The sequence below is a fragment of the Hypomesus nipponensis genome, chromosome 28 (genome assembly GCF_054491055.1).
Source record: "Hypomesus nipponensis isolate SF chromosome 28, ASM5449105v1, whole genome shotgun sequence".
Taxonomy (NCBI): Eukaryota; Metazoa; Chordata; class Actinopteri; order Osmeriformes; family Osmeridae; genus Hypomesus; species Hypomesus nipponensis.
This window is the reverse complement of record NC_140388.1, coordinates 13,435,054-13,456,464: the sequence shown is the minus strand read 5'-3', so window position 1 is coordinate 13,456,464 and position 21,411 is coordinate 13,435,054. Positions and strand designations below refer to the sequence as shown.

The 21,411-nt window shown below is 46.8% G+C and overlaps 4 protein-coding genes and 1 long non-coding RNA gene across 6 annotated transcripts; 2 read left to right on the top strand and 3 right to left on the bottom strand.

Moving 5' to 3' along the window:
- Positions 1-49: 49 nt before the first annotated feature.
- On the top strand, positions 50-1,137 carry LOC146220160 (uncharacterized). The gene is made up of 2 exons (XR_014750980.1): positions 50-880; positions 987-1,137. It is a non-coding gene; the product is annotated as an uncharacterized LOC146220160 (long non-coding RNA).
- Positions 1,138-1,902: 765 nt separating this feature from the next.
- LOC146220157 (uncharacterized) lies at positions 1,903-13,358 on the top strand. The gene is made up of 7 exons (XM_084695341.1): positions 1,903-1,935; positions 2,764-3,013; positions 3,845-3,927; positions 11,090-11,447; positions 11,739-11,862; positions 12,872-12,958; positions 13,098-13,358. The coding sequence occupies exons 1-7, from the start codon at positions 1,903-1,905 to the stop codon at positions 13,108-13,110; spliced, it is 948 nt and encodes a 315-aa protein (XP_084551467.1). The 3' UTR covers positions 13,111-13,358.
- Positions 5,789-7,600, bottom strand: LOC146220159 (C-X-C motif chemokine 9). The gene is made up of 3 exons (XM_084694356.1): positions 7,513-7,600; positions 6,335-6,458; positions 5,789-6,256 (listed from the first exon to the last, which is right to left on the bottom strand). The coding sequence occupies exons 1-3, from the start codon at positions 7,565-7,567 to the stop codon at positions 6,160-6,162; spliced, it is 276 nt and encodes a 91-aa protein (XP_084550482.1). The 5' UTR covers positions 7,568-7,600; the 3' UTR covers positions 5,789-6,159.
- LOC146220158 (C-X-C motif chemokine 11-1-like) lies at positions 7,936-11,158 on the bottom strand. The gene is made up of 4 exons (XM_084694357.1): positions 9,388-11,158; positions 9,042-9,165; positions 8,762-8,856; positions 7,936-8,632 (listed from the first exon to the last, which is right to left on the bottom strand). The coding sequence occupies exons 1-3, from the start codon at positions 9,446-9,448 to the stop codon at positions 8,772-8,774; spliced, it is 270 nt and encodes an 89-aa protein (XP_084550483.1). The 5' UTR covers positions 9,449-11,158; the 3' UTR covers positions 7,936-8,632; positions 8,762-8,771.
- A 693-nt stretch (positions 13,359-14,051) lies between the features above and the next one.
- ppm1f (protein phosphatase, Mg2+/Mn2+ dependent, 1F) lies at positions 14,052-20,256 on the bottom strand. Of its 2 annotated transcripts, none has more exons than XM_084695271.1 (8): positions 20,144-20,256; positions 19,340-19,524; positions 18,367-18,494; positions 17,821-18,023; positions 17,338-17,526; positions 16,980-17,123; positions 15,910-16,003; positions 14,052-15,705 (listed from the first exon to the last, which is right to left on the bottom strand). In XM_084695271.1, the coding sequence occupies exons 2-8, from the start codon at positions 19,513-19,515 to the stop codon at positions 15,311-15,313; spliced, it is 1,329 nt and encodes a 442-aa protein (XP_084551397.1). In that variant the 5' UTR covers positions 19,516-19,524; positions 20,144-20,256; the 3' UTR covers positions 14,052-15,310. The 2 variants fall into 2 exon arrangements, with proteins under 2 accessions (XP_084551397.1, XP_084551398.1); XM_084695272.1 differs by lacking the exon at positions 20,144-20,256 and adding an exon at positions 19,654-20,131.
- Positions 20,257-21,411: the final 1,155 nt, after the last annotated feature.

Genomic DNA, 21,411 nt, shown 5'->3' with positions numbered 1-21,411 from the left:
GAAAGGAGAGGTGAGGAGAGGAGAGAGATCATGCCAGCAAATACAAATGAAAACAAAAGTAACAAGCCTGGCTTGAAAATGTAAGAAGTAGAAAGTACAGATATTTGTGTAAACATTTTAAGAAGTGAAAGTTCTAAGTTTATTGTGAAATCTACTAAAGTACATTAATAAAGTATTTGTACTTAGTTTCTTCCCATATCTGCTGGGCGTATGGTCGTATTTTTACACCCCAGAATCACAACTCAGGGTGCAGTTTTGATTTACTTGAAGCAGATTAAAAGAAAACGAATCAGGAACAGAAAATGCCAACTTTGATGTAAAAGTCAAATCAGCAAAGTGGAAGGGCGAGACAGAGTCCATGTTGCCGTTATTGAAAACCACAAAACCACAAAACCACATCCTGTTTTGTGGATTTATGGGGAGGACATCTCCAGTCCCAAATGTGAATATTGTCGACACACAAATTCCCGTTCATCCTGATATAACTTAATAACTTGGATCAAACTGTATATTGATAATTTCATCAAACCTATGGCTCAAGTCTGGGGTTTTCTTGCAAGCAAAATTGCTTAATTGAAGAAATATTCGGATCATTTTTACCTGGCCAAGCCGAATCACCTGATCTGAATTCAATCAAGCTTGTATTTGATTTGTATTTCATACACAGAAACAGCCGACAGAAAGCCCCTAACATCCCACCTGGATCTTCCAAACACTTAAACACCAAGCGGCACCTGGCAAGGGAGCGTTCAGCACCTACTAGGGGAGGCTAACATGGGCGACTCCTGGCCAGGTGTCAGTGTCCCTGAGCGAGGAACTGAACCCCGAGTTGGTCTGGACGGGCAGGCCAGCGCCTTGCATGGCACATCCACCTCCATCGGTGTGTAAGTGTGTGAATGGGTGAATGAGAGGCATTGATATGTGCTTTGAGTACTGTTAAGGTAGAAAAAGCACTGAATGCACTTCCGTTACTTTTTCCGTTTCAGTTGGAGTTACATGGAAGAACGCTCAGAGGAGCAGAGATCCACATGGAAGAACCCTCAGAGGAACAGAGATCTAGACGCACATTACAGCCAGAGACTTTTCGCAATTATAGATTTAAACACATTTCACAAATAAACAGCCAGTGAAGTCACACACAGTTTGCATTGCAGAACATGAAAAAAGTACTGTAGGAACGATCCAGAAAACAGTAGGGAGGAGCTGGGGATGGTGGAAGGGGATCGCTGCACATGTAGGTACGCAGCAACACCTGGGCATGTGTGCCTGGGTCATCAGGTCCCCTCAAGGGGAACCTGACCAATGTGAAGTGGAGGAAGAATGGGAGAATCTGTGCAGCTTGATGTGTGGAAAGATGATGGCATACGCTAGCTGTTCAGTGTTTATTTGCTACAATTTCCCAACACATAAATTAATTTTCAGTTATTATTTGATGCAGACAAAATGCGGTAAAAGGGAACACCCAAAAGGGTTCTGACATATGTTTTTAGCAACTTACATTTAGTCATTTAGCAGACGTCCTTATCCAGAGAGACTTACAGTAAGTACAGGGACAATTCCCTGAGGCAAGTAGGGTGAAGTGCCTTGCCCAAGGACACGTCATTTGGCAAAAACCACTGCGCATGGCAAAAACCACTGCGCATGCAATGGTTTCAGTTGGAACCCAGACTTACGTCTCATGAGCAGTGGGGTTCTGCAACACTTTCACACATTTGATACCAACCCGAGAAACAGCAGGTGACAGACGCTCAGAGCAAATGGCAAAATGTGAGCTTTAGTTTCGAAGACAAACTGGCATGAAGGCACTTACACAAGTGTTGATGCAGGATATTTACATCACTGCTGTGGGGAAACTGCTGTGTTTTCACTGTACTTCTCAACTTGACTGATACAGAGGCCAGAATGGACAGTTGTGGAGCCCCTGTAGCTCACCCGGTACCTGGGTTCAAATCTGGCCTGGACCCTTTGCTACACATCTTCCTCTCTCTCTCCCTGCCTTTCCCATCACACTTCAATTAAAACTGTCCAATAAAGCATAAAAAATGCAACAACAAATATCTTAAAGAAGTGACAGTTATCAGTGTGCTTGCCAGACAAGCTATTCCGCTGATTTATCAAACAGACCAAAATACCAAGACAGGAAAACACGTAGGAGTTCACTTTCTCCCCCACCAGAATTAGAACAGAAAGCAGGTTCCTAGAACTGAAGTGCACTTCCCCATGAGGGGAACATGCCAGTTTCATACTGGCACAGGCCACTCCTGAACACAGGCAACACAGGCTCTCCTGCAGCCCTAAGAAGAGCTCTGGAAAACACAACCTGAATGAAGTCAGTTGTTCAACTCTTAATCCACCTGACAACTGAAAAGCTAATGTAAATCACATAAACATGTCATCACTGTTTTCGTTCCCCCTCAAACTCCCTCAAATAAAACACTGCAACCACCCTCCCCCTCTCTCTCACAGACACCAGTTTGAACAAGCATGTGTCAGAGGTCACCGGAAAGAGTTTCCCATCCTGGTATGCCATTCTGGTCTGTGCATGCGTGTGTTCGCAACAGTTTCCTCTTCCCCTATCCCCCTCCTCCTAGGCAGCACTGTTCTCAGGAAACGTTCACCACACAAGCAGCCACGCGGGGCCTAGGGCCTTAACTGGAAAATATTAAACATGTTATTCTGACTATCTCACAGGCAGCCAGTGGTTTCCAGTGTATCAAAGACAACTGAAGTGTATCAACGTCTGTGCTCTATAACTTCACCCAGAACACGGCCGCCCACCTGGAGAACTACAGCCCCCACCAGGCCCCAGCACAGGGTCCTGAGGTGACGAGCCAGGCCCCAGCACAGGGTCCTGAGGTGACGAGCCAGGCCCCAGCACAGGGTCCTGAGGTGACGAGCCAGGCCCCAGCACAGGGTCCTGAGGTGATGAGCCAGGCCCCAGCACAGGGTCCTGAGGTGATGAGCCAGGCCCCAGCCCAGGGTCCTGAGGTGATGAGCCAGGCCCCAGCCCACAGTCCTGACAATGGGGAAACTCAGATGTCGTCAGACAGGGCTTTCACACTCCTGCAGATTTAAATAGGCTGCATATGAGAAGTCTGCAAATACTCTGCAGTGGGGAATGCTAGGATGTGTTCATCGCAAAATATCATTTTTCAGAACAATACCCTACTGCAAGGAAATAGAATATATAAATGATCAGTAAGCACCTGATAATAGACTTGGTTGCGTTAAAGTCTCAAAATAAGTATTCTAACTTTATTTCAATATTTTTCTGATATGTTTATATTTAATAAAATAATTCTGAACTGGACTGTCCTTGTACAGGATATTTCAAAGGGACAGATGGTTTGCTGTCTCCACCAGATCAGACTGCTGCTGGCTTCTACCAAAGGGTCCGTAACACCCACCTGACAGGTGCCGAACACATGCTCTACATTACACTCTCTGGGATATGGGTTTACATTTATTTATTTAGCAGACGCTTTTATCCAAAGAGACTTCCAAGAGAGCTTCACAAAAGTGCGTCTTACTGATCATAACAACGAGATAGCCCCAAACATTGCGGGTAACCAAACATGAAGCATACATTGTGAAAAACCAAAATAAGTGCCAAAGAACTATAGAACTATGTAGTTAAACAAGTTACAATTAAACAACATGAACCTCAAAAGAGTGCAAGAATTTTAAATCAGTTACAGCTAGCCAATAAAAGCAACAACTCTCTAAGTAAGAGTCATTGTGATCATGGAGGAAACTAACATCAGGTCCAGCAAATTATTCCTAGGTACCTAGCTCCTAGGAGCTTGTGTTGGGACCGGGCACTCTTGAGCGGTGGGACCACCAGACAGTTGTCAGAAGAAGACCGAAGGGCGGCGGGTGGGGGTGTGGCTGGAGGAGAGACTTGATGTCCCATTCACCGCTCGGAAGGTCAGTACCAGGGTCTTGAATCTGATACGGGCCGTGATGGGTAGCCAGTGAAGGGAGATGAGGAGCGGGGATATGGGTTTCAAAATACCTGATCAAATCTATTCAGAGAAACCATCCCCTTCAGGAGTATGTTTGAGATTGTTTAACAGAGTTGTCAGTAGAGTCTCAGAAACATGAAGAGCAGGAGAGTAGAGGGGGTTTCCTTGCTATGTCATGTGACTAAAATCAGGACTTTTTTTTATCTTTCAACTCCTGACACTTGCAAGTAGCCACCTCTAGTGTTCACTATGAGTATGACAATGCATAATGAGCTCTCATGGGATTAATGTCAGTCAGACAATGCCTGGGTTGTCCCGGATACATCTGTTATGACATCACCTATGACGCAATCAGAATGCTGTCCAAACTTTATGACCTTCTATCCTTCTACCTTGTTTTCAATAATTCCCTTTGTTATATTTGTTGCTTGATCTTTACAATAACTTACTTTTTTTTTTACTTTTTCAAATCTTTTTTTCCCTCTTGGTACATGTTTTTTAAACACAATTTCACCATATTTCAATTGGCTATGATAAAACCGGTCAACTCAATCTAAACAAAGATGATGAGAAACCAAGTTTGTGTAAATCCAAGTTTGTTTCCCTAAGAGAATGTTTTCAGAGGGGCATACCCGTGTTGAAGCATTTTGGGGGAACTCCCTTACAAACAGAAAAAAAAGTACCTTTAAATTTGTAAATCTTGTGTTGCAACAGGTCCTTAAAATGTGTCACTCACCAGAACATTCTCTTAGCCTTAAAATCTCTGAGTTTATAACCCTGGCTAAAGACAGGCAGAGAGATGACACAGGCAGAGATGACACAGGCAGAGACGACACAGTCAGAGACGACACAGGAAAGGGGACGACACAGGCAGGGAGGCGACTAAGAAGGGGGACGACACAGTCAGAGACGACACAGGCATAGATAACACAGGCAGATGACACAGGCAGAAAGACGACACAGGCAATGAGATGACACAGGCAGAGAGACGACACAGGCAGAGACAACACGGGCATAGATAACACAGGCAGATGACACAGGCAGAGAGACGACACAGGCAGAAAGACGACACAGGCAGACAACACAATTTGTTCAGGCGCCATCATTCTTCAGGACAAGTTTGTTTTTCTGCTGAACAAAAAAGTACCAGAACAACCATGACCAGACAGACACCCCCCCTCCTCCTCCTCTCCCCCCTCCTCTTCTCCCCCTCTCCTCTTCTCCCCCTCTCCTCCTCTCCCCCCTCCTCCTCTCCTCCTCTCCCCCCCTCCTCTTCTCCCCCCTCCTCCTCTCCCCCCTCCTCCTCTTCCCCCTCCTCCTCTCCCCCCTCCTCTTCTCCCCCCTCCTCCTCTCCCCCCTCCTCTTCTCCCCCCTCCTCTTCTCCCCCTCTCCCCCCTTCCTCTTCTCCCCCCTCCTCTTCTCCCCCCTCCTCCTCTCCCCTTCTCCTCCTCTCCTCCTCTCCCCCTCCTCCTCTCCCCCCTCCTCTTCTCCTCCCCTCCTCTTCTCCCCCTCTCCCCCCTTCCTCCTCTCCCCCCTCCTCTTCTCCCCCCTCCTCTTCTCCCCCTCTCCTCCTCTCCCCCTCTCCCCCCTTCCTCTTCTCCCCCCTCCTCTTCTCCCCCCTCCTCCTCTCCCCCTCTCCTCCTCTCCCCCCTCCTCCTCTCCCCCCTCCCCCTCTCCCCCCCTCCTCTTCTCCCCCCTCCTCTTCTCCCCCCTCCTCTTCTCCCCCTCTCCTCCTCTCCCCCCTCCTCCTCTCCCCCTCTCCTCCTCTCCCCCCTCCTCCTCTCCCCCCCTCCTCCTCTCCCCCCCTCCTCCTTTTTCTCTTGTCAGTGTTTTCTGATTCAACCCCCCGGCTCACGTCTAATCAAGGTCAAATAAAAGAGACAAATATCTAAAGACAGTAACATTACATTTGATTAATTTGGCATATGCTTTCACCAACAATAACATACAAATAATCCATACTGCAGAAGATGAACAAACAGAAGTGTTCTAACAGTATTTAGTTGGTCAGAGTCAAGGAATGGTCTGTATTTACTAAGCACAGTACAGAGTAACCACATCTCAGCTACAAGGCACAGTGAACAATGTTGCAACAATAACATCTCACTACAACATACGCCCCTGCCTCCTCCTCGCCCCTGCCTCCTGCCTGCCTACGCCTCGCCCCTGCCTCCTGCCTCTTCCACACATCTTCTTAATACCATCCCACTGACCACTTCTTCAAGATTTCTTTGCCCTGGTCAGAGTTTTGGTTCAGGCACACTTTGATGGATGGTTTGATCAACTGCAGTCTGTGGAAAGGATCAAATAAGACAGGTGAAGACTTCTGTCACGAACGGACTGTGTTTGAATGAAGATGAGTGACTCACACTATCTCGCTGTGGTCACACCACAGGCTGGGCTGGAAGACCCTGTGGTTCAAGATGTTTCTGCTCCGCACTCGGTGGAGTGTACTGGTGCAGAGGCATCGCCCTCCTCCATGGACCGGCAAGGCTTAACAACAGAAGCGATCAAAGTTAATCACTTATATAGAGGGCTGTGAAAAATAACTCGTTATGATTAAATTACGGGATTAATTCGTTATTTTAGTTTAACGCATTTAACGTAATATACCCACAATGCCACCTAATCTGCCACTTCTGGGTGACAAGTTCGTGTTCCAAAAAAACTAAGATGGAACATCTAAAGTGATACGCACACTCTGCGGGAAGACGGTATCGCTCTGGATAAGAGCGTCTGCTAAGTGACTGAATGCTAAATGACTGAATGTTATCGTTTCACCGAAGCAATAAAGTAACCTATACCACCTCAACGCAAAGCATGCGTTGGTCGGCGAGGGGAGTTCAAGTAGAATGCGCCAAACCACCCTTACTGAACAGCGTAGGACCCTCACTAAGTCTGCCTGTGACAAGGTGACTAGCACAGTTGCCAAATGTATTGCAATAAGCTGTAGACCGATTGATATTGTTGAGGACGAGGGGTTCACCAAAGTTTTATGAGTGGCAACAGGTGACTCGAGCATCAAGGTACCGCAAAATCAAAGAGGCACACTAATGACAAAAATTCAGAACATTGGTAATATGTAATTAATCATGATTAATCCACAGAAACCTGTGATTAATTTGATTAAAATGTTTAATCATTTCACAGCCCTACTTATATAATGTTATACATATGTATATTATATATACTTATATATATATTTGTATAACATACGTACAGTACCAGTCAAAAGTTTGGACACATTTTCCCATTAAACTTTTGACTGGTACAACTGTCCATCAGCGCCCAGCAATTTAAGACACCAGCTGAGAGGTAACCATGAGAAGTAATCATAATTACATGCAATATTTTCATTAAATAAATATTACACTTACATTCTACGTTATACTTAAGAATACTGTATGATATATTATGGCACCTTCAGACAAAGCTATTCCGTTATATTTCAGTCAATAAATTTTACTTATTGCTGTGGATTATTTCTTATAATTGAGCAATATAAATCATTCTTCCTCACATTACTTACACCTAAAATATATCTTACCTTGTATTGAGATCATCAATGTGGCCAACAGCAGGACAACAACAAGAGCTCTCATAGTGGAAGGTTCTCACTTCTCAAAAGATCAAGTGGTACTGAAGAGTAGCAGAGCTTCCGTGCTCCTCTACTACAGGAGCAGGGGGAGGAGCAGGGGGGGAGCAGGGGGGGGAGCAGGGGGGGGAGCAGGGGGGGCATTCCTGACCCAGGGAAAGTCCAGGCGTGTCAGGGGATTTCGGTCACATGGACGAAGTCACTGACACAGTAGTGATGAAGTCAGAGGGTAGGGGGGTTCGGCCTCCAGCAAATAGGAATATACTTGCAAGTATAATTAGTTCTGGTAACTAGTAATAGTCAGATACACTAGGGACATCTCAAATTAGACTAATGTTGGCAGTGAATATAAAAAGCACTAGAAGAAACAGAATGTAACAGAAAGTGAACAGTTTATTAAGTTGTACATGTTAACTATTTATAAATAGTCCAAGTCTACAATGACAAACATGTCATGATGACAATAATAAAAACACATTAATTTAAATTAGTGCAAAAGTCTATACTGGCCAAGTAAACAAAATACCGGTACTCTTATGACACTAACATCAGTTTTTCATTCAAATGAATGTTTCCTTTAACAGCAGCTTACACACACCCAAGGATGCTTTACAAAGGCATATAAAAGAAGACACACAGACAAACAAATAAATAACCAGACATTCACATTCTCACAAGGCAACACAAAGCCCGCCAACAGCAGGACAGGGACGGTGAACAGCAGTCTGGGCTGAGGGGAACAGCAGTCTGGGCTGAGGGGAACAGCAGTCTGGGCTGAGGGGAACAGCAGTCTGGGCTGAGGGGAACAGCAGTCTGGGCTGAGGGGAACAGCAGTCTGGGCTGAGGGGAACAGCAGTCTGGGCTGAGGGGAACAGCAATCAGCCTGAGGTGCATGATGACATTTACAGTTTGCGCTTGTCCAGTGAAACCCACGGAATGCAGTGTACAATGATGAACTCAAATGCACTTTGGTCAAGGTCAGACTCCCAGATCCTCACATCCCTCTTCAGGCTGGTCCAGTCTGGAGGTCACAGGACTTCACGGTCCTTCTCCTACAATGTTTTGTATTATTCTAAGGAATAAAAAGAAGCATCATTTAGTACATTAACATGACAATAAAATTACAATAAAATGTAACTATAACATAGAACAGAAATGTAAGGGTAGCCATCGTTTGTCTGTGTGATTATATCATTCTTACCCGCGTTCTCTTAAGGGTTGTATTTGTCTTCAATGAACTTGGCAAACTTAGACTCTGGGTTCAGACACCTTCTTGTTCCATTCTTCAGAGTCACACTGAAAACAGACATGCTGCTATTAAAACAAATGATACCTGAACCCTTCAGTATCCTGATATCCTTCAGTCCATGGAGGTGCCCCCCCCCCCTCCCCACCCACATCCTCAAATGTAATGTCACAGTCACAATGTTTTTTTAATAATAATAATATTTTTGACCAAAATCTAGAGTTTTTCTACTTACATGACCTCCTTGTGAGGGCAGAAGAGGCTGGAGGGGTGCACCTCCACCTGGGTCACTAGCTTTGGGTTGATCCGCCTGGCTTCATCCTGGCACAAGCACCTACCCTGGAGACCACCCAGCTGCCCTGTGCAACACCAACATTACATTTTAAAGGACTTTAGGTATTAAACTTAGGCTAAAGCAGGCAAACATGTGAGATGAATTTCTCTCTAAGACACTTTTATTCATTACAGTCCCCATTACACTTAATACTGATGATACCTCACAAAAAAAAAAATATTAACCAAGCTTTACAAAACAATTTGTAAACTGCTGAATTTGAAGAATATTAATGTTGAAGTATTACCTTGTACTAGAATCAGACTGGAAACCAGGAGCAGGACAACTGTCTTCATAGTGTCGGCCATGACAGTTCTTCTTCAGTGTGTGTGTTTGCAGCTCAGATGGTCAGCAGTGTGTGGTGAAGTCAGAGGAGGACTGGTGAATTTATACCATCGGAGTATAAGTAAGGGAAGTCTGGGGATTCCCCCCCATCAGGGTTATAAGCTTTATCATGATGTCCTCTTGGGAAGCACTTTCATTTCTGAGAACTGCATCCTCTTAAAAGAAGAGTAGCCACACCTTTTTTCCCTTTTCTTTTTTATAAACTGTACATATTGATCCAGTGTTCATTGTTATTCTTTGATCCATTTCAAGGAGCGTTTTTTCTACGTCACTCCGGAACCCAGTGGCACCCCAGAACATGTACAAGATGCCCCTTCTCCAAAAAACACACTTTCTATCATTTCATCTACATGTTTATATACATTAAAATGGTAGTTATGACTGACTATGAATTCCTTATGCTTATTTGCGCGTCGAGATTACATGTAAAGTAAATGCAAACATGCAAATTCGCCTCATTCGCGTGTTTGCATTGTGTTTGACTTAAGTACATGTAATTTCGAGGCGTAATTCGCTTAGCGTTTAGTGTGAACACAGTATTAACCTTTCAAATGTTATGAACTATTAATTGATCTCAATACGCGCATTCAAAACATGCACATAACATCATACTTTAGTATGATTATTCATTTGTGTAGAGCTAGGAAAAATGTTAAATTAATGTAGAATTAGCCAATCATCTCAGATGTCATGTAAATCCGATGGCCATGTGAAAGAGAAACTGAACAAAAAAAGCTTTGATTAATTTATTTTTATTTTTTTACGAGACTGGCACGAGATGTATTTGGATACAAAGCCAGTTGAAGAAGTGAAACTACATTCTCAGCGCATTTGCTCTCACTTGGATGGCTTCCACAAACGTTTCTGTCTGAAAGGACAATGCCGTTTACAAGAAATCACTGTCCAGGGAACAGCAGCTCTGAGGCAAACTACTTATACCTTTGAAGAGGTCTGTCATCAACCACTGTTCAATTAACAATAATTTAAGATTACAACTAATGATTACTTTATCACTTATACTGAACCTGTACTTGGCAATTGAATTCATTGACTTTGTAGTTTCACAGCAATAAGGTAAAATAAGAGATGTCTTCACGTTGTAGTAGGGAAAACAATAAACTGGAGTTACAACAGTATATTGTGTGTAGCACAGTATACATACACACTGTAGTATACAAATTCCTGCTTTAGTTCCTACAGTTTCCAAATTGTTTGTCTTTATTATTTCGCTTATATTCTGCAGAATGGGTACTAAATTGTTATATTTGTAATATATTGACCATGCAACATGCATTTTCATAATATTTCACAAGTATACATTAGGGTTAGTAATTGTGTTGACATTGGTTTCAGTAGGTCTGTCTATTATATCTGTCTTCTAGCTTCCCCATTTAAGGTGTGCTTTCTGAACGACATCATTCCTTTTCCTCTCGAAGAGAGTGTTTCTGGGAAATGGAAGTGTGTGCGTGTGTGTGTGTGTGTGAGTGTGAGAAAGAGAAAGGAGAAGACACGCTCCAGCAGGAAAAGGGGAAGGTCTATAGACTTTGTGTGGCAGAGTGAGCACATAAATACCAGCATTTCTCTCCTTCCTCATCCCTGACCAGGACAGTCATCCCTGCAGCTACCCAGACCAGGACAGTCATCCCCGCAGCTACCCAGACCAGGACAGTCATCCCTGCAGCTACCCAGACCAGGACAGTCATCCCCGCAGCTACCCAGACCAGGACAGTCATCCCCGCAGCTACCCAGACCAGGACAGTCATCCCCGCAGCTACCCAGACCAGGACAGTCATCCCCGCAGCTACCCAGACCAGGACAGTCATCCCTGCAGCTACCCAGACCAGGACAGTCATCCCTGCAGCTACCCAGACCAGGACAGTCATCCCTGCAGCTACCCAGACCAGGACAGTCATCCCTGCAGCTACCCAGACCAGGACAGTCATCCATCGATAGCACCATGCAGTCAGTCACACTGGTCATCCTTGCATGCATCCTCGTTGCTCATGTCGAAGTCAACTTCAAAAGCTAACTGCATTGTAAGGAACTTGCAAAGCCAGTATTATAGGGCATGAATGTGAATTTGAATGACTGATTCAGATGATGGTCATGGAGGTTATGCATTTTTCATGAATACACTAACAAAAGGTACTATTGTACAGACAAACAAGCTACATTTTCGATAGGTCAGTATTAATTTGTTAAATGTTCCATTGTAAACTAAAGTTTTATAAATGAAAAATACTTTCTCCACAGGTAGAGGAAGTAACGTCATGAAATGCTTCTGCCAGGATAAAGGAGTTGACCGCGTGAACCATAGGCTTGTGGGGAAGCTGGAGGTCCACGCGCCCAGCAGCTACTGTCCTCAGCTGGAGATACTGTACGTGTGTAATGTAAACATAACGACATCACTGCGTGTTTGCTGTGTAACCTGGAACTGAGATGGATGACACGTGTGTGTGTGTGTAGATAGGAGAGCACGGAGGCAGCGGTTAGACAATTTAACATTTTAAAGATTTAGATTTAATCAGTTTGTTCAGTTATATTGTGAGGGATGCTGACTACTGTGCTGACTACTACTGTACGACAGTCGTACTTGTCTGGTGTGTATTTTAATATGTGAGGTTGTAGCCTACTAATAATAGAAACTAACTTTTCCACGAAAGGACAGACCGGTTTGGCATCTGACGATTTACCACAGAGGCGAGGCTTAATTACCTTCCAGTCCCGCGAAGTAAGGACGGCCTGTCACGTCCTTTCGGTCACCTGCGACAAGCCCAGAGTTTTCCAGTCTTGCTCAGTTATCGTTTATATTTTAGTACAATTATTTTTAGTATTTTTGTACTAAAATGAAAGTAGTAAACGTGTAGCGTGGGCTACGTAAAGGTGTGACCCGAGCAAAAACTAAAACCGTGAAGCGAGGTGCAGTGAAAACTTCCCAGGTGTGGTGAATTATGTTGCGACCGTACAGTTCCGTCAATCCTCCCTATTAGTCTTCGAGTTCGACGCCCAGAGCATCTCTCTTTCCTTCGATCTGGCATAATATCAGACCTGTGGTACATCTGTATTAAGAAGCCCACCAAAACACAGCAAGTGTCATCCCGCTGTAACATTTAAAAAAAAACACACGCTCTCCTCCGTTTGACCTACGTCACACAGTTAAAGGGATAGCTCCGCCCCTACTTAGGAACCGTCAATAAATGACGTAGCCGGTGCTAGTATAAAACAAATATGTAAACCCCCCAAAAATGTATATGTACCATTATTATAACACCAGGAGGGCTACTGCTTCACCAACAACGGTGCGATTAGTTACATGGGTGTGAATGCGGGTGTGTGTGATAGCTTCCTCAACAAGTAACTGAACTGTCTCTGTCCTGTATGTTCAGAATCTTCTTGAATAAACGAGGGAAAGTCTGCCTGAATCCGGAGTCTCAGATGGCCAAGAACCTCCTGCAGAAAGCCAGCAGGAAGAGGTGAGGTCAATGCCTGTAGTGCATCTCAATAACCTACAGTTTAAAACTTTACTCACACCCTCTCACCCTGTTTTGGACGTTGTAATCGGCTTCTATCATAGTACAATAACTTTGTAATATTGGATCTTCCTTTTTTTAGGAGTGTAACTTAGACGCCTTCTATGTGAGCTGGACCAGAGGAGGAGAAACTGAAGATGTTTGTGGTTCACAAAACATACTGTGGTTGTATCACTGAGCAAAACATGTAAATATGTACAGTTTAGTGTAGTTAAAGATTCCACTTTGTAAATACTGTGTATGTTGACTTTTTCTATGAAACCATTTATTTCTATGAACAGTTGTTTTAAATGTTGTGGAATTTGGAGAAACCGCAAGTATGTTTCTTAAGGAAATAATTAAATTAAGGTATATTAAAAAAATTGAAGTTGTTTGAACTCGCAGTGCCTTGAATGTGACACAAGGCCCAAGTTATGAGACCAGCCCACATCTTCATGCCCTCAGTTAGGCTCTGTAACGAGACACCAGCACTGTGTCAGTTAGGAACAGGGGAGATTCCATCAGTCTGTGCTGAATTACATCTTTCATAAAGATATTTCTTCTACACAGCATGGTTTGACTTCCCCAGAGGAAATGGGAGGGAGCAGTACCTGTCATGTCCACAGGGAGCAGTATGGGATCATAAGACAGGGCCTAATGAACAATACCTTTTATTATCATATTGTTAATCTTTTTCCATTCAGAGGTGTGTGGCTCTGTAGCTGTGGTCAGTCCTGAGCTGGTGGGCAGCTGGGTCTGTAGGGGCTGTGAGAGTAATACCACTAGCTCACACTAGGTGGCAATGTGATATAAAGAAAACTTCTCAGCTGATCAACGTGGCCTAAAATGCTGAAATGTAAAACCACAACCATCATTTTTCTTCCTGTGTAACAAAATCTTGTGAGGAGTTCAGGGTTTATGAACCCAGTGTCCAGGCTGCAGTCCTGTCCGTGGACAATGCTTTGGGTCTGTCCCTGCTTATTACTCAATAAATGAAACATTACCACTGAAACAGTACAGTAGCCAGGTCCACTTAAAGATGACAGTGAGAGATGAGTAAATGTAAATGTAATACAAATGTTTAATACAGTGCTAAATGTCATAAAACTACAAAATATTGTCAAGGAGTATGGCAGGAGGGTACAAAACTATATGAAAATGAGCTGTTATCAAGCGATTACAGTTAAGAGGTGCCATGACGTTACTGTACGACAATAATGGAAACACTTAATAGGAAACAATAATACTGTTAAGAATCAAGAAAATGTATAAAATTGGGAATTTTAAATCATTAACATACCATGGTACAATCATGTCACAGTTAGTTACAAAGTGCTGAACACTCAACACAATTTCACTTTGACCTCTCACATGAACACACGCGTGATCCTGTCATGAAGACAGAGGATCGAGACAGGGTAAAACATGGCTGAAAATGACAGATCAAAACTACACTTCCACAACCAGTAGGCAGTCACTAATAACTCCAGAGACAGTTTGCACCAAGTGAAACATCCTAAAGGCTGAGCACAAGACGAGCACCATCTTGGAATGCCGTCTCCAACCAATCATAGAGCAGACATTTTATAACACTAATTCTGCTCTTTGGGTTTGTGGGAGAGGAGCATAAGACAATCAACAACACTGATGCACAGTTCCTGCGTGTTAGCTACAGGCCCGGCTCTGCCGTTAGCTACAGGCCCGGCTCTGCCGTTAGCTACAGGCCCGGCTCTGCCGTTAGCTACAGGCCCGGCTCTGCCGCTAGCTACAGGCCCGGCTCTGCAGGCCTTTGTGATGCCAGGTTTGAGACATGAATATCAACGTTTCTTTATGGCACCTACAAATGTGAGGTCACATGTTGGGAAACACAATGTGGTTAAGAGACCCCATAGCTGTGATTGTTAAAGAATCATAACACAAAACAGAGAGCTTCTCTTTCAGCTCATTAAACTGTTCCTTCAGCAACTGGAGGATATGGCACAGAGATGGCTATTTGTTTGTAACAGTGAAAAAAAAGAGAAAAATGGAAAAGGCAGAAGGCCAGTGATAAAACTGCCAACGTCCTGTTATTAACACTGGTCAAATCTGATCAGTTTTTCATGCATCATTGAAGGTGTCACAACAAAAATATGTTGTGTTAAGTTTAGTTTTACCATGATATTAGCTTCAGTAGTCTTTTAGTTGTCCACATGTAGCACAACTTTCATTTTCAACTCATTTTTAGCGTATCAGTAGTTTGGCACCAGCACATCATACACAACCTCCCGTTTTAGTTTTCAAGTCCCTTTATGCTGATAGGTTAGTGGTCTTCCTGACTCACTGCCCCTGTGAATCCTGGGAGTTGGAGTCTTGGGCCCCTCCCACCAGCAGCAGTTCAGGCGAGCGCAGGAACACTACCATGACGGTGATGTTGTCACTGGAGCCGGCAGCCTTGGCATGAGCCACCAGCTGCCGGGCTACGTCCTCACCCAACAGGCCCAGAGGCTCCTCCCCCTCTCCCCGAGGCTCCTCCCCCTCCCCCCGAGGCTCCTCCCCCTCCAGGGGCTCCCTGTGCTTGCGGAGCGCCCCAAGGACCAGTTGCGGGACTTCTTCTGAACTCACGGTGTCAAAGAAGCCATCGCACGCCAGGAGAACGTAGTCCTCGTCGCCAGTCAGCTGTGTGGAGGAGCAGTCAGCGTCTCCGGACACGTACGGCTTCTGGTCAAAGTCCCCTGCAGAGAAACAAGAGTCAGGATTCCTCACAGAGAGAAGGGTCCAACCATGTCTAACAGCAATTATGAAGTTTGTTACAAAAGGAAACCTCCAGATGTGGCACCTATTAGTGATATCCAAACACTACAATCCACAAAATTTCTCTAAATATTGGACGCACGGTCCTGTGATACGGAACACAGAGTACGTGAGACGCTACTGACCGATGGCCCTGGAGACGGCGTATGTGCCGTTGACACGCCAGCAGCCCATGAAGGTGATGCAACCGCCCAGACCCTCAATCCTCTCCCTCTCGTCCTGGACACGGGAGGGGTGGAGGAGGGAGAGAGAGGGAGGGGTGGAGGAGGGAGGGAGAGAGAGAGAGGGGTGGAGGAGGGAGGGAGAGAGAGAGAGGGGTGGAGGAGAGAGAGAGAGAGAGAGAGAGAGAGAGAGAGAGAGAGAGAGAGAGAGAGAGAGAGAGAGAGAGAGAGGGGTGGAGGAGGGAGGGAGAGGGGTGGAGGAGGGAGGGAGAGAGAGGGGTGGAGGAGGGAGGGAGAGAGAGAGAGGGGTGGAGGAGGGAGGGAGAGAGAGAGAGGGGTGGAGGAGGGAGAGAGAGGGAGGGGTGGAGGAGGGAGGGAGGGAGAGAGAGGGGTGGAGGAGGGAGGGAGAGAGAGGGGTGGAGGAGGGAGGGAGAGAGAGAGGGGTGGAGGAGAGAGAGAGGGAGGGGTGGAGGAGGGAGGGGTGGAGGAGGGAGGGGTGGAGGAGGGAGGGGAGGAAGAGGGGTGGAGGAAGGAGAGAGAGGGAGGGGTGGAGGAGGGAGGGGAGGAAGAGGGGTGAAGGAGGGAGAGAGAGGGAGGGGTGGAGGAGGGAGGGGAGGAGGAGGGAGAGAGAGGGAGGGGTGGAGGAGGGAGGGAGAGAGAGAGAGGGAGGGGTGGAGGAGGGAGAGAGAGGGAGGGGTGGAGGAGGGAGGGAGAGAGAGAGAGGGAGGGGTGGAGGAGGGAGAGAGAGAGAGGGGTGGAGGAGGGAGGGGAGGAGGAGGGAGAGAGAGGGAGGGGTGGAGGAGGGAGGGAGGGGAGGAGGAGGGAGAGAGAGGGAGGGAGGGGTGGAGGAGGGAGGGGTGGAGGAGGGAGGGGTGGAGGAGGGAGGGGTGGAGGAGGGAGGGGAGAGATGGCATTCAGAGAGGGAGGAGGAGACACTGAATGGAGGGCCACTGTAGGTTGTATTCATGTTGTAACAGAATCCCACATATCCAGCAGCCTAACTGTACCACAGGGAAGGAGAGTGTGTGTCTCACCTCTCTCTCAGGCTTGTGTGGGTCCATGAGGGGGACGGCCTGCCCCCCCCTCACCAGCAGGGCCTGAGAGTCCCCCAGCCAGGCCACCGTCAGAGCCCTGCCCTGCAGGAGCACGGCCACGCCCGTACTGCCGCTACGCAGACGCTGCACACACACAAACAGAGTCAAACACCACACACACCGTGTCAAACACCACACACAGTCAGCCCTTCTCAGTGTCATCTGACCCTTAAATCATATCTGCTCCATGAACATGTTGCTCCAGAAAACCCATCCCAATCCCAATATGAAAATGCACACATCCCTGAAACCCAGGAGACCCAGGCCCAGCTGGTTCAGGTGTTATTATGCAGCGTACCTCCCTCCTGGCTTTGCCTCTGAACATGTGGTCTGTGCGTGTGAAGGCCTCCTTGAAGGCAGTGTCTGGATCCAAGGCCAGCGCCCCCTGCTGGCCCAGCAGCACGTGCAGGTGGGTGGCAGCGTAGTTGGCCGCGTCCACGCCCCCGTGCCCGTCAAACACAGCGTAGTACTGGCGAGCAGTCCCGTCCTGCAGAGACCAGGACAGTGTTGAGGACACTAACAAGCTCCCAGCACGCTCCAGAACAACTTTTAAGGCTTTTTTATGTTTTATTGGACCGTTTGAAGTGTGACAGGAAAGGCAGGGCGAGACATGCAGAAAAGGGCCCAGGCTGTATATGAACCCAGGTGGCTGCGGTCCTACATGGCACGCTCAGTTATCCGGTGAACTGCCGGGACACCCTGGATGGAGCAGATGAAACAGCCTAACCCTGACTGACCCTAACCCTGACCCTGACCTCGTCTGACCTGGAGGAGATCGTACCTGAAGGCCGAGGAGCTGGTTGAAGTGGGCGAGTGCCACATGGCGGTCCTCCATCTTCCTGCGGGAGTTCCTGATGGCGTGAGCGGAGCACAGTGGGACGAGGGGCGGGGCTTCGGGGAGGGCGGGGAGACGTTGGTGCCAGGCCACACCCACCTCACGCAGCTTGTTGAAAAACAGACGCTGGGCGGGCTCCGAATGGAGCACTGCAGAAGAGAGTCAGGACCAGAGTCAGGACCAGAGTCAGGAGGAGAGTCAGGACCAGAGTCAGGACCAGAGTCAGGACCAGAGTCAGGAGGAGAGTCAGGACCAGAGTCAGGACGAGAGTCAGGAGGAGAGTCAGGACCAGAGTCAGGACCAGAGTCAGGAGGAGAGTCAGGACCAGAGTCAGGACCAGAGTCAGGACCAGAGTCAGGACCAGAGTCAGGACGAGAGTCAGGACGAGAGGTCAGGGTTGTTGAGGAGGGGGAGGGTGGCAAGGTGAAGGTTTGGGAGGGGCTTAGATTAGGGTTAGAGATTAGCGGTCAGGGTTAGAGGTGGGGGACTCACATAATACTTCCTGTTCTCCGTCCTGCTGCTGGGCATCTTTGGGGCAGTGGAGAGGTGAAAGGTCACTCTTCAGGAGCTCTGACACGGCAGCCTCACACAGGGCAGCAGCCAGCGACCCCGGGGCCTTCCTGGACCACACAGCAGGGTGGGAGAGAACAGGATGAGACTAAAGCTATCAAACACACAGAGGCACACAAGCCTGGGGAAATGTAGACCTCTCCAGGTAAAACACAAAAGTTTCTGAGATGTGACAGTCGAATATCAAGGGAGCAGAATACAACAGAATACAGATCTAGTAACTTTGGCTGCCTGTGAGTTTAGCCAAATACATGAATTAACTTGGAATATATCTGACATTCACTTCTTTATACAGTCTTTGTGCTATAACTGGCCGGTACGTCAGTGTAATGACATGTCTGTATTACTCTGCTACTGCCAGAGAACTGCAGCAAACTGGAAACACTGAGGGGAGAATCAGGAAGTGGGTGTAACAATGGTGATTCCAGACAGGAAATGAGGTCTTGCCGACAGGAAATACCTCACAGGAATGTATACAAAAGGCCAGATGATGTTCTGCTGCGTAGAGTGAGCCTCTCTGGCCTAGTCTAAACGGATCTTTCACATCTGACAGAACGATTCCCAAGGCTCTCAATGCCAAGTTTCGATCCCTTCCCCATCTCCCTCCTCCAATTGGCTGAGACACTACAGTCTCCCTCATCTCCCTCCTTCCATTGGCTAAGACACTACAGCCTTCCCCATCTCCCTCCTCCCATTGGCTGAGACACTACAGCCTTCTCTACTCGTGGAGGGCGGGACAGAGATAGGCAAGGATCAGCTTGCTTTCTCAAGGCAGGAATGTGAGGAATGCTCTCTGAACACCAAAACACACACACACACACACACACACACACACACACACACACACACACACACACACACACACACACACACACACACACACACACACCCTCACCTGGCAGCCAGCAGGCGCAGGCCCAGGTCCAGACTGTCCCCCCTCAGCTCATCCAGGGTGGGGGGTCGGCTGGGGGGGGCGAGGGGCAGGGGGACCCCAGGGCCCACGGGAACAGGGAACTCCTCCACGAACCTCGACAGGAAACATCTGGCCTCCTCCTCCGCTGTGCTGCCCATGCCTGATGTCTGGTGGCGTCACAGGTACCAATATGGAGGTTGGTTAGATCAGAAGAATGTGGGACTATTTCTCAAATTCTGTCAGCCAGTCAGTCGTGACGGGGTGGGGAAGAAGAGTCTTGCAATGTAACAAACCACCTCCAGCCCTCCCAAGGTTCATGTTGTCCTCGTGGTCATAACACCGGATGAGTTAGAAACCCCCAGGGAAAGACAGCAGCCCATTTTTAGTGACACATGCAGCAAGCAACCGTGTTGAAATGTACAGGAGCTGCTTATCGAAGGCTTTAGCTCCACTGACGTTTCTGAGCAAATTCAACATTGAGCAATACTTTACATGTTGGAAGAGTTGGCCAATTGTTAATAATACGTGTTCTCTAACTGAATTATTTAGAATTTAGCCTAGCAGAACACCACAACAATTAACGATAACATGTTGCACTGGGACGTTCAATCTCGGGGGAAATATTCACTTTAGTTGTTGACAGAATGTTTCAATTGCTAGGGCAAGAAGCAGTTCGCTTCGCGGCTAACTTTATATACAAAAGGCAACGAACAACTCACTTCAGCAAGATTGTCTACATAACGTCACTATTTACATGTGCACACAAGTACAATGACAAGATCGTACCTTTGACTATCTCAGCGAGGACACTCCCTTCCCGTGTAGAACAGCCAGAGTTATACAGATTCAAGTAAATAATTCAATATAGCAGCAGCCCCTCCCTCTACAAAGCAGCAGCCAGCCTCAGTAAGGAATCCCATTTCCGGTTGAGTCATCAAACCTTTTTCAAAATAAAAAGGTCATGATACAAAAGTCATTTTACTCTTAAAGTTAAGCGAGAGAAAAAGGAATATGTAAAATTACTGGTATATTTATAGTCAACATCGGTATGAGAGGCTTTTTATCACAGCTTTCCCTCACAACCAGGGTTGAACTAATGGCTTCCTCTGTGGCTGGCTGCAGAGAAAACCAGCTCTGTAAGAGATTATCACAGGAAAATGTAATCAGAATGTGTTAGCAGCAGTGTTAGTAAATGTATCCTAAACAGTAGTGGGGAGACTAGTGTAGCCTCTTAACTGAGATTGACGATAGGTGTTTCTGAACCTAACCTCGCCATAGTAAAACGCTACTGTGTGGAGTGGATTGTTCCACAGAATTCATGCTCATTGCACATATCAGCTCATGCTCTTATTCTGAACCAGAATTCGCAAAACCGGAAAGAAGGGACGAAAACACGATACCAGAGAATAGGTGCATTCGACTTCATGCAGCGCCGGTGTCGCCTGCAGCCGCCTGCAGCCCGGCTGACTTGAAGCAGCCAATGGCATTGTCAGCTTCAGGGCAGCCGACTGCAGCCGACTGTCGGCGCCGCCGGCGCTGCATGAAGTCGAACGCGCCTAATGTCAAATATAGGGTTCCTTAAACAGGCTATGACGGTACGAAAATCTATTTCCACTTTGTTCAAAGATGCTTCACAAGATAATTATGACGGGCCGACGAATTTGTCGTGTTGGTTCCAAGGATCCAGCATTATCTGGTCTATTTGTTTAGCTGTGGTAGTTCAACAGCACACTTACATCTGAGAGAATGAACTCATACTTTTCGTAATGATTACTTTATGAACATACATCCCAAGTCTCCCGGAAAGCCTGTGAGTCTCCGAGCCTGGCTGCCAGCCCAATTTACCCCGCCCACTAATAAATTTGGTCGGGAAGTTGGGTCTGGGGAAGCTCGGTTGGGGAAAAACTAGGTCCGAACAGGAGATGTTCGGACCAATGAAATTGCCAGGGTGGGCTTTTTACGACGATGGACAGATGATCAACAGTTACGTAATCAATCACGTCACCAAAGAGCGCTTGGGTTGAATTCGTTTTCAACAAACAACATATTACGTT